At 39.7% G+C, this 12,265-nt stretch overlaps 1 protein-coding gene across 2 annotated transcripts in view; it reads left to right on the forward strand.

Moving 5' to 3' along the window:
* The window catches only part of LOC110699165, a 32,483-nt gene extending 20,218 nt beyond the window's left edge, over nucleotides 1-12,265 (forward strand). For both annotated transcript variants that reach the window (XM_021876650.1, XM_021876651.1), the window contains 5 exons: nucleotides 6,035-6,139; nucleotides 6,988-8,211; nucleotides 8,835-9,470; nucleotides 9,559-9,781; nucleotides 11,358-12,265. In XM_021876650.1, coding sequence (XP_021732342.1) covers nucleotides 6,035-6,139; nucleotides 6,988-8,211; nucleotides 8,835-9,470; nucleotides 9,559-9,781; nucleotides 11,358-12,001 — 2,832 coding nt within the window. In that variant the 3' untranslated portion in view covers nucleotides 12,002-12,265. The remainder of the gene's footprint in view (nucleotides 1-6,034; nucleotides 6,140-6,987; nucleotides 8,212-8,834; nucleotides 9,471-9,558; nucleotides 9,782-11,357) is intronic.

Here is a 12,265-nt window from a genome sequence, read left to right on the forward strand (position 1 = left end):
GAACAACTTATTTAAGATTTATAACATCTGATTTAACTAATTTAACGTTTAGAACATGTGAGTAATAATTTAGAGTATCTGATTTAATTTAGAACACCCGAGTAAAATTTAGAACATTAGATTTAAAATATAGAATAAACGAGTAAAAATTTAGAATATAAAAAATATTCTCACATAAAAGGAGGGGTTCTCATGAGAGCCTTCCCCTATATATATATAGGATGGAGTTCTAGTGAGAACCTCCTTAATATGAGAACTTCATTTAATATGAGACCCTTCTTATAACCGTTAGATTTGACAAAATTGGATGGGCAGAGATTTAAAGATGTAAGTAATGGCAATTTGGTAAATAATAAAATCATCTTCCTTTTGATTATTACTTGTATCTACTATGAAGCTAGCTATTTGAGTATTTTCTCTCTCCTCAAAGTTTCATACAGTAGGTTCCAATCTCTCTCCTCTCTGCGATTATAGCTATTTAAAGGGCAATATTTGTTTTATGATTTGTTAAATCTCTAAATTTTCCACTGATGTGAGCAATTGAATCTCAAATTCAACAACAAGATTTGAGTAACATACAATTGAAAACGAACTATTTCATCATAGTAAACAACATTTTTAATTTTTAAAAAAAAGGTCAAATGTGATTAAAATTTGCAGAATAACAATCACTTGAACAATAGAAAACATAAATGAAGAACAGAGACGAAAATTTCTGCAAATACCTGTGCAAATGTTAATTTATGAGCGTTCATCAATGGCGGACTAGCGTGAAGGAGAGAGAGAGGAAAGAGGGAAGAAGAGAGAGAAAATGTTTCCCCAAATAAGATGTCGACCATAGAGTTTTTTTTTTTTTTTTTTTTTTAACTCAAAAAAAACGAACGGTTACGATAAAAGTAATCAATGGACAAGATTTGAGTTCTCTCTCTCTCTCTCTCTCTCTCTCACACACACACACACACACACACATATATATAAAAGCTCCGTCTAAATTTAGGATGGCACCCCAATATTCTTAGGTTCTGGACTTTCTATATGGTAGTCCCGGATCATTCTTGGTGTCAAAACTTAACACTAATACTCTAGTCTAGGTTTAAACTTAAGCATTGAACCTATTAATCTACTATAAACAAGAAATGTCACAGTTAGAGTTTACCCTCAGTTGGGATTTGTAGTTTGACAGTGAGGAAAAATTTGAGAGACCAAGAGAGATACCTGAAAAGTGGAGTATTTTCTCTGAGAGGGGTTTGATTACTAGTTGTAGTCTTTGGGGCTAATGACCGGAAACTTGGCAAGTTGACCTTTTTATATTGTTTTTGAAAAGCCTATGCTGCCTTTTTCCTTTTCTACTGTGTCCGTAAAACATTTCCGTGGGATGAATTGTAGTACAATAGTTGGTATTTTTTTACCAATTAGTCTAGCTTATTGTTTTTGAAGAATATGTTAAGTGGATAAAATTTGAGAGATATGTAATCATGATTTGCCTTTATGTCAGTGTAAGCTCATCACGGACATCAGCGATTTCTCGAGTTAATCCAGTCATTCTTGCTCAAGTGGAGTATTTTCTCTGAGTGGGGTTTGATTACTAGTTGTAGTCTTTGGGGCTAATGACCGGAAACTTGGCAAGTTGACCTTTTATATTGTTTTTGAAAAGCCTATTGTCACGTGCTGACTAATCCCTCTAGTCTTATGCACGCTAGCCTACTAACTTCCCTCCCTCGGATGCTAGTCAAGGCTTAACCCCGAAATACTTCAAGCAAGAGTGTGCAACGAAAATTAAAGAATGTTGAGAACACAAGAGGATATAAATATTTTGAATGCTTTGATTGCTTGAGAGAGAGTGTTTACAAGTATTTTCTGAGAGATGCCTCCAAATGAAGGCCAAGTCCCCTATTTATAGTGTTCTAAGCATGGCCTAGAACCTTCACTAACCTCCTCAAATGGAGGGTTCTAGATCTAATTCTTTCTAGAGTATTCTATACATTTCTTTAGTACATTCCCTCTATGTACAAGGCTCTAGAATTATCTACACAACTCTAGAATTTACAGATGATTCAAGGATGTCCTAGGAGGTTCTAGAAGCTTCCGGATGCATCTCGAGTCTCCTTGAGTATTCTGGAACCTTCCGGACTTCTCCTTCAAAATCTAACACCACCATGATGTTCATTGGGCCTAAAAATGGTGGACCCCCAAATTTGGGCTCAATCGGACTTCATTTGGGTCCCCAAATAGCCCATTATTGTGTTACTGTCACTTGGGTGTTCACTAGGGTGACAGCACTGGAGCAATATAAAGCTCTATAGGGGGAGGGTGTCTCTGGCCTAGCCAGCGCGCACCAAGGGCATTCCCCCTAGCCACGATTGTTGCCTACCGTCCAATGGCCCTAGTGAGGGGTGGAATATGTGGGTCGTGACATGCTCCCCCACCTAAATTCTTGCCGACCTCGGCAAGATCGCCCCTTGGAGTACGTGCCCGCGACCCGGTCTAGTGCACCACTTGTCCCTTGTGTGCTTCTGTGCGCCGCTGCCCCGTCCTTCCTATTGACTCCACACTTGAGCCTTGTTGTCCCATCCCTTGGAACACCATGATGCCTTGTCCCTAGCATCTTTGTTGCCTTGATCCTCCCATGGACCGCACCTTGACGCCTTTGCCTTTGGCGCCCACCAAGCTTTCAAGTTCGAGACCCTCACGTCCCGCTCCTTGAGTTGAGCGAGCTTGATCCCTATCTCGCTCCCCTTTGATGTGATGGTTATCATGCCATCACTTACCCGAAAAGGTAGGACCTTGTGCAAGAACTCCATGCCTAGCACCACGTCCTCATCATCAATGTCGACCACCAAGAAGTCGACTTTTCCCTTCCACTTCCCCAAGCGGACTGGAACTCCCCACGCCCTTCCATACACCGGCGTGGCCTCTGAATTGATGGCTTTCATCTCGCCATCGACCCTTGTGAACTTCACCCCTAAGGCTTTGGCTTCCTCCTTAGCCAAGAAATTATGCGACGCTCCCGTGTCCACAAGTAGCCTCGTCGGTACCTCGTTCACTTCCCCGTTTACGATCATCAAGCTTCCTCCTTGCTTGATGTTCGTAGTGCTGCTTGTCGAAGATGCCCTTCCCTTGAGGTCATCATCTTCGACCCTTGAAGTGTTGAGGAGCCTCATATTGGCGAGCTGGGCGTCCTCGTTCATGACCATTGCCCCCATCCTCGTTGTGGGTGCGGACTCCTCCTCCGTTGCGATCATGGCACTTAATTTTTGCCGTACCGGGCAATTTCTCGCTAGGTGAGAACCCTCACACAGGAAACATTTGAAAGGCTTTGAGGGCTTACCTCCGTCTCGGTTGTCCCCCTTTGACTCCCACTTGGACTTGGCTTTGTCCTTGCCATGATCCGCATACCTAGCCTTTGGATGCGATGCCTCTTCTTCCTCCTGGTCACCTTCCTCGACCCTTTTGCCCCTGTCCCTTCTCGATTCCCTCGGGATGTCGATCAAGGACTCCGCCACGGCTATTGCCTCAGCAAGTGTCTTAACATTCCGTCTTTCCACCTCTTGCTGGGCCCATCGTTGTAAACCTCCGGTGAAGTAAATGAGTTGGTTCACCTCCGATAAATCATCGATCTCAAGCATGAGGGATGTGAATTGCCTGATGTACTCCTTGATTGTGCTAGTGTGCTTTAAGTCACGTAACTTCATCATGGAGACCTTCTTGGCATTCTCCGGGTAGAACTGACGCTTGAAATCTTTCTTGAACTCGTCCCATGTTCGGATGGAACATGAACCACTCTTGATGTCTTGTTCACGCCTTCTCCACCACAGAATGGCATCATCTCCGAGATACATAGTGGCAGCATTAATCATGGAGGCATCCTCCTCCAAGTGCACAACCTCAAAGTATCGCTCCATGCTCCATAGGAAGTTGTCAATTTCCCGGGCATTCCTCTTTCCATGATACTTTGGAGGCTTGGGGATTTCCACCTTAGGACCGGCTTGAATGGTGGCGCCCCCAGCCACCGTAGCCCTTCTTAGCAACGTGAGTTCCTCCTTGAGGAGCTCATTCTCCTTCTTCAAAGCAAGGAGTTCCCCCGTGAACTCCTCACGCATTTTCGCCATCTCGCCCATCATCTTCTCAAAATCCTGATCAGCGAGTGATTGAGCATCAAGGGATACCTCCTCTAGACGATTGTCTAGTTCCCCTAACTGCCCTTTGAGCGTAATAACTTCATTCTCGACCTTGCTGACAGAATCCGTCATGTCGCAAGCAGCAACTTCGGCTTTGGCCGATCTCTCATCAACTTTATTCACTCGCTTCTCAAGCTTTTGTACAGCTTGAATGAGGCTAGCCTCAGGCGCATAGCCCTCGGTTGTTTGTGAAGCACTAGCGTCCTTGCCGTCCTTGCTCTTTGCCATTCTTCCTCCTTCGCTCACAACTTGCTAACAAAGCTCGACAGCACTATAGTCCCCCGCGACCGTAGCTGCTCTGATACCACGTTATCACGTGCTGACTAATCCCCCTAGTCTTATGCACGCTAGCCTACTAACTTCCCTCCCTCGGATGCTAGTCAAGGCTTAACCCCGAAATACTTCAAGCAAGAGTGTGCAACGAAAATTAAAGAATGTTGAGAACACAAGAGGATATAAATATTTTGAATGCTTTGATTGCTTGAGAGAGAGTGTTTACAAGTATTTTCTGAGAGATGCCTCCAAATGAAGGCCAAGTCCCCTATTTATAGTGTTCTAAGCATGGCCTAGAACCTTCACTAACCTCCTCAAATTGAGGGTTCTAGATCTAATTCTTTCTAGTGTATTCTATACATTTCTTTAGTACATTCCCTCTATGTACAAGGCTCTAGAATTATCTACACAACTCTAGAATTTACAGATGATTCAAGGATGTCCTAGGAGGTTCTAGAAGCTTCCGAATGCATCTCGAGTCTCCTTGAGTATTCTGGAACCTTCCGGACTTCTCCTTCAAAATCCAACACCACCATGATGTTCATTGGGCCTAAAAATGGTGGACCCCCAAATTTGGGCTCAATCGGACTTCATTTGGGTCCCCAAATAGCCCATTATTGTGTTACTGTCACTTGGGTGTTCACTAGGGTGACAGCACTGGAGCAATATAAAGCTCTATAGGGGGAGGGTGTCTCTGGCCTAGCCAGCACGCACCAAGGGCATTCCCCTAGCCACGATTGTTGCCTACCGTCCAATGGCCCTAGTGAGGGGTGGAATGTGTGGGTCGTGACACTATGCTGCCTTTTTCCTTTTTTACTGTGTCCGTAAAACATTTCCGTGGGATGAGTTGTAGTACAATAGTTGGTATTTTTTTACCAATTAGTCCATCTTATTGTTTTTGAAGAATATGTTAAGTGGATAAAATTTGAGGGATATATAATCATGATTTGCCTTTATGTCAGTGTAAGCTCATCACGGACATCAACGATTTCTCGAGTTAATCCAGTCATTCTTGCTCCCGTTGTCATCACAACCGGAAGCTAAACTAATAAGAGTCCTTATACCTCAAAATATGCCTTATGCTTGGGAGGTGGTGTGTTTGGCTAGGTAACATAATGGAAACGTGCTTCAGGAGGAGGGGGATCTGGTTAGCGTAGATCTTTGAATCAAACGTTGAATGAATCGCTTATTTTATGTCTTTCGTTCTAATTTAGTTGATACGTTTCTTTTATCACGTTTGCCAATGCATAAACTCAATCGAATATATCTTTCATTATACTGTAGTAAAAAATACTAAATCTTGAATTTTAATTCACGACTATTTTTACATATCTATAATTCACAAATGTTATTCAAAGTAAATAATATGAATAGTGTCAAAAGTCAAAACATGTAACTAATTTGGAACGAAGGATAGATATCAAACTTTAAATTGGATAGAATAGGCAAAAAGGATTTCAATTATTTAGAGGTTAAATGTCTATCTGCAGTGACTATACAATTATGTTTACTTTTAAATGATATACAGATTGTGAGACTTAACCTAGTAATTATAGTGTGATTGAAATTTGAACTTTGTGCAGGATAATGTGAAAAAATTGGCTGAGGAATTTCTCGAGTATCTGGTGAAAAATTATCGAGTCACGAGAGAGCCCGAGACTACATTACAAGCTTTCTTACTCTCAGTGGTATGTATTGCCTCCTTGTTCTTTTTAATAATATATTATTTTAAAGGTATGGAGGACCCTAATGAATCGGCACCTCTCATAAGTCAATTTGGTCCAGCTTTGCAGGTCAGACTCATTTTGGGAGGGAGAGGGGGGTTGTATAAGGGAATCCTCATCCCTAAAGAGTCCCTAGTGGGCTGTAATCCTCCTTGTCTATATGCTGTGGGATTTTTCTTCTAATTCCATCCCTATCCTTAAATTATATTTTATATTCTTTATTTTCCTTGAATTGGGTGGCCAAAATAGAATGAGATTATTTTATGCTATATTGCCATGTTTGACCTTTTCTATTTTTAAAACCCTTGTTCATTTATGTATTTAATGAAAAGGATTTACCTGGGCTTTGCCTTGCCATTTGATTAAATTCCAAATTATTCAAGTTATCATATTTCTTTATCTTCCCAAATAGCACCAGGGGAACTTTTTAGTGTTGCATTCTTTTTGGTGGAGTATTGTTTTGTTGTTTTATGTATATTTACAAAGAGCATTTATGCATTCTTCATGGAAATTTACATGAAATCTTTGCCAAGGAAATAGCAATACAAGATCAATTCAAATGTATGATTACAGGGTGCAACAATTAAAAAGCAAAAAGCTTCGTATCTTTGGAATAATTTATTTATTTATTTAGAGAATCTGTAGTCATGTGTTGCTCTCTGTAATTCAAGAGAGGTTTGGTGTAGTCTCATCTATAAATATGTGGTCCTCCAAAATTGTTAAGCTGCTTTAGTAAATTTTCTTGTGTTGTTTTTGTTTTCTTAGAATGATTCTGTTTTCTTTTGCTCACTTTGATTTGCGGTCTTTAATAGTGTTGGACTGCAGCTGAGGAACTGGAGAACAAAATTGATCACAAAAAGTCGCTTACCATTGCCAGAGAGAGGTTGGGCTTTAATTGCTTAGAACGTGACACTGAGAAAATAATTTCCAGGTTGAAGCCAATAATGGATAATTTTATATGTTTGAGAAAGAAAAATCCTAATTCGGAAGGAAAATTTATTGAATCACCACTAGGCAACCTGAATAATGTAACTGTAGAGCTTGAGGAACATATGAAGAAGGTTGAAATGAAATGTGGCAGGCAAATGGAGAAGCTAAAAAATAAACACTATGAAGAACTTGAGAAATTTGAAAAATCCTGGGTGGATTTGACGATGAAGCTAGAAAAGTGGTGTAAAGCAGAGTTAACCACTATTCGTTATACTCACGCTAATTCTTCAATTGGAATTGATAAGTTGAAGGCCTTGGATAATGATTATGCTAAGAAAAGGGAAGAGCTAGAAAAGCAAAAAACCATCAAACGTAAAGAGCTTGAAGCTAGGCAAAAGGTTGAAAAAGATTTAGAAGAGAAGAAGCTAGCTGGGTATATGAAACGAATTAACTCCTTGGGGTGCCATAAGCTTTTGGAAGAACCTCATGATAAGAGTGGAGTAAATTCTGAAGTTGCTGAACCTATTGGACCAAATGAAGAATCAAATGGAACTGTGGGTATCAATTGGAACCTCTCAAAGCAGCAAAGTTTCAAGACAAAAACAATAGCGTCTGTACTTGCTGAAAATCCAGAGAATACAGATGAGCAGAGAGTGAGTTGCTCAAATGATGATTTTGTAGCATCCATAGAGAATATACCAGCATCTAAGGGACCTATTGGACTAGATAAAGAATCAAATGGAACTGGAGTTATCAATAGAAATCTCCTAAAGCAGAAAAATTCTGAGGGAGAAGCAATAGTTTCTGTGTTAGCTGAAAATCTGGAGAATACAGATGAACAGATAGAAAACTGTGGGAATGATGATGCTATAACTGGTATAGAGAGCGTACCAGCATCTAATGGGCCTGATACTAGTACATGTTCACCTGAACAGCCTTCTGCTCCTACTGGACAGATTGAGAAAGATACCAATCAAATAGATGATGTGGTAGTAGACAGGTTGACTGCTGTAGAAAGCAACCAAATTAATGGAGCCAGTACAACAGGGCCATTGCTCTCTCCAATTGGTTCATTCACGGAGCACCCAAATGCTGTTACGAGTCAGGTTTGCTTTATCTTCTGTCCTTATTCATTTCTCTTCTTTTTTTGGAGGGGTTAGGGGTAGGGGTGGACCGGGTGGTGTGTTAATTTCAGCATCTTCTCATTTCTACTCCAATCTTTTGCTGTTCTTCTTTCTGTTCCCTTCTTCGATGTTTTTAATTATCTGAGCTGTCACAAGATGTTCTGCCTAGGTCTCTATAATACATAGGTGCCTTGGTCAGTCATTTATGTTGTGTATTTTGGACTTGGTTTCACCTAGCACAAAGGGATGCATTTCTCGGATTATTTAGGGACCACTTCATTAGTATTTTTTAAAATGATTTTAATAGAATTTAATTGGTAAGTAACAATTAAGAAGAAAAAAAAAAAAGAACATCTGAGTAATTGTTAGCAGAGCACCCTTGACAAAATGGCAATGGTGTTTTCATCTCTCTTCTTTGTGGGGTAGAAGGGAGACTGAAAATACATTCCATTTGCTATTATGATTTTCTTGTTTATTCTTGATTTTGATCTTGTAGATCACTGGTTTGTCCCAGAATGTGATTGTGTGCGCTATTGGCTACTATCTATTCTCCTTTCCTTCATATTATCTCCTATTCACTTCTTTTACTGCTGTTACCTGGTTAGGGGCTTGGAGATGAATCTCATATTGGAGTGGGAGAGCAAGTAGGACTTGCTACCCGGACACATACTACGCCTTTAGGTGATACATCATCTTTAAATCGTCCCAATCATGTGCCATCTGACCTTTTGCATAATGAAGAAGCACGCTGTTCTACCGAGGCTTCATTCAATGAGTGGGTTACACATTACAATGATCAGTTGGGAGTTGCTCCTAATGGTAGGCTTGATAGTCAGCCAATCGGAAATCATACATCTTTTGTGGGTACTACAACCCCAAGGCATCAAGATCAAATGGGAGTGGCTCCAAATGGTAGGCTTGATATTCAGCCAATAGTAAATCATGGATCTATTGTGGATACCACAACCCCAAGGCAACAAGATCAAAATAGGGGCCGCGTCTTAGGTGAAGCTGTTTCACAGATGCCTGTTCATGTAGTTCCTGCAAATTTTTTCACCCCGAATGAAACTAATGCACCAGTAGCAAGAGGAGCTGTCCCTGCACATTCTAGCCATGCAAATCGAATGCAAATGCCTATTAACACTTTGGTTACAACACCCAATCATTTTGATCCACTTCAATTTGAAGTAGATAGAATACGTAGAGAGATGGGTAATTTGATGACCATTCATGAGCAAAAGGTTAGTGCATGCATTGCCTTCGTTTTCTTTACCATTTTTTTTATCATGTCTGACTTTCTTAATTATTTTTTCCCATCGGGCCTTGCAGAAGTCACAGTTGAAATCAGAATGTGATAAAGAAATTGAGGAACTTGTTGCTCAAATTAAGAGAAACTATGACAAGAAAATTGATGAGGCTGAGGCATCATTTTCGCTTAAAAGGAAGGAACTTGAAACATGTCAGAACAAGGTCGTGATGCATAAGATGCTGGCTGAGGCCTTTCGATCTAAGTGCACCGACTATAAGGCAGCTACAAGGATGCCACAGATAGGTATTTAATTTTTTGGCTTTACAAATGACATTTGTTTAATTTAGGGTCAAATGAGAAGCCCCTCTTAAAAAAATTAATTAAAAAAAAAGAGAGATAGTAAATGAAAGGCTCGAATGAGAGGACACCTTAAAACGAGGAGAAATTTCAGCTTAGCTATTGATTTCTGAGCTGAGATCAAATAATACAGCCATATTTCTGATATTGCTGCTTACTGACCAATTTGATACTCTTAACCACTATCCTCATCCATTAATGCCCTCTAAGATTTTATCTAGCATCCATAGTTATATCCCCTTCCTTGCAGCTTTCTCCCCACCACTAGCCTCAGCATCTATAATCCTCTTTAATGATTGAAGAAAACAATATAGCCATTATGTTCACCCTATGGAGTAAACATTAGTTGATTTTTTAAATTTGTGCTGCTTTGAACTTCATTAATGGGGCATTGGATTGTAAGGGATGGAGGAGGAAGATTTGTGTGAATGACTACACGGAATAATCACTTTTGGTTTATGTAGCCGACCCTGCTTATGGGATTAAGACTTTGATTGATTATAAACTTCATTAATGGCATATATGATACAAATTAATGAAAATAAGATGATGTAAATTTCTTCTGCCATGGCCTCCATTTTCCCTATGTGCTGTGGAGATGCTATTTCTAATGAACCACACATGTGATAATGGTTTCACACTGTCACGTGTCGGCAGGCTATGGCTTGAACTGAAAATTCCTGATTCATTCAAACTCATTATGTTTTGTAGCTATGCAAAATGAGCACCATCAATCGTATCTCTTTCAAAGTTTTACCCATTTCACTCTATGTGGTTCACCATATGCCTACTTTTCAACTATTACTTGTGCATTTGATGAAATTTCCTTGATTGTTCTAAGTATATTGCTTGTCTTTGTGGAGGCCACTGGTTACTGTTTGGAACTTTTATTTTCTATACACTGTCAATGTATGGGTTGATTTTCCTACTGTATTGGCCCTTCAAACATGATCATGGCCTCTCTTGATGCACTGCTGAATTAATACTGAGAACTCGGGGTGAGAACTGAGAAGTCATCATTTTTTATCAATCAATCAACCATAGCCTTAATCCCATAAGAAGTTATCATTTTTTATATCAACCTTAAATATAAGTCTGTTTTAAAATCAACTGCACCATCATTTTCATGGTAATGGCCTCCTTGATACAATTTTGACTATTAATATTTTTAATTAGGTGGTAATAGAAGTTGTAAAAGTTGAAAATACACATGATAACAAATCTACTAAGATCCCTTCATAATCTTGGTTTTATTTTATTTTTTATTTATTTATTTTATTTATTTTATTTTATTCTTTATTTATTTATTTATTTTATTTTATTTTTTATTTTATTTTTATTTTTTTAACTTTTTCCTTTTTTGTGCCGTCAATGTTTGAAGAATTTTGACCTTGAAATCAAATTTATAAAACTTTGACGTTGAAGTCAAAAGTACGGATGATATTGAGGCGGCAGTATTACTATTTAGTCACACTTGCCTGATTTCATTGTTGTCTGCTTCTCACAATAATTGATATTACAGGTAACTCTTCTAGTTCTGTAGAGATTGCCTCGCAATTACATTCTACAAGACCTTTCTCTCCTGCTACGTCACCTTCCAGTGGTCCACCTAGTGCTACACCACCTTTACGGGCTGTTCGTCCCTCTATGACCTTAAGTGCACAAGCCAGAATTTCTCATGTCGACCCTGTAGCACTAACGGCAGGACAACAGCAACAAATTAGGCGTGAAGCACGTGCCCCAGCCCCTCATATACAGCCCTTCAGATCTGCTTCATCTGCTATTTCTTCCAGCTGTATGCCTTCTGATGCGTTGATGCCACAGCCACCTAACAATCCAACTTCTAACTTAGCACTGCAGCTCCAACCACAGCCACCAGTACAGCCAGCACCAGTACAGCTAAACTCTCGTGGTCAGTCACGCCAAGAAGAATCAATGGGAAGGGGTACACCACTTAGCTTATCCTTGAGTGCAACACAGTTGCTAATGGATATTACAAGGCGACATGATGCAAATCTTCATTCTAACAACGTACCCTCTTTGCCAGATAATGTGCGAAGTTCTGAGTCTTGGGACACATCCCAATTTGAGGAAGTAACGAATGTGCAACCGTCTTCGTCTAATTTACAAAATGGAGACGTGGTCTGTTTATCTGATGACGATTAAATATCGTGACATTCTTGGTACCCTAACCTTCAATTTGTTGTAACTCTTAGATCCTATTTTCAGCTTGGGATTAAGAATTATAGTAGTCTGGGTCTGCAAGCTGTATACAGTCCACTGTTATTGTAGCTATAGGTTAGCAGCTAATGTAACTAATTGTGATTAATTTGAAATGAAATAGGTGCACTCATATTGTGCAAGATTCTTCCGGTGTTCCGTGTTCGTGCTAGTTTTCTAGCTTTTGGAATATACTTCGTATTTTGTTAA

This window comes from Chenopodium quinoa, unplaced genomic scaffold (genome assembly GCF_001683475.1).
Source record: "Chenopodium quinoa cultivar QQ74 unplaced genomic scaffold, ASM168347v1, whole genome shotgun sequence".
Lineage (NCBI taxonomy): Eukaryota > Viridiplantae > Streptophyta > Magnoliopsida > Caryophyllales > Amaranthaceae > Chenopodium > Chenopodium quinoa.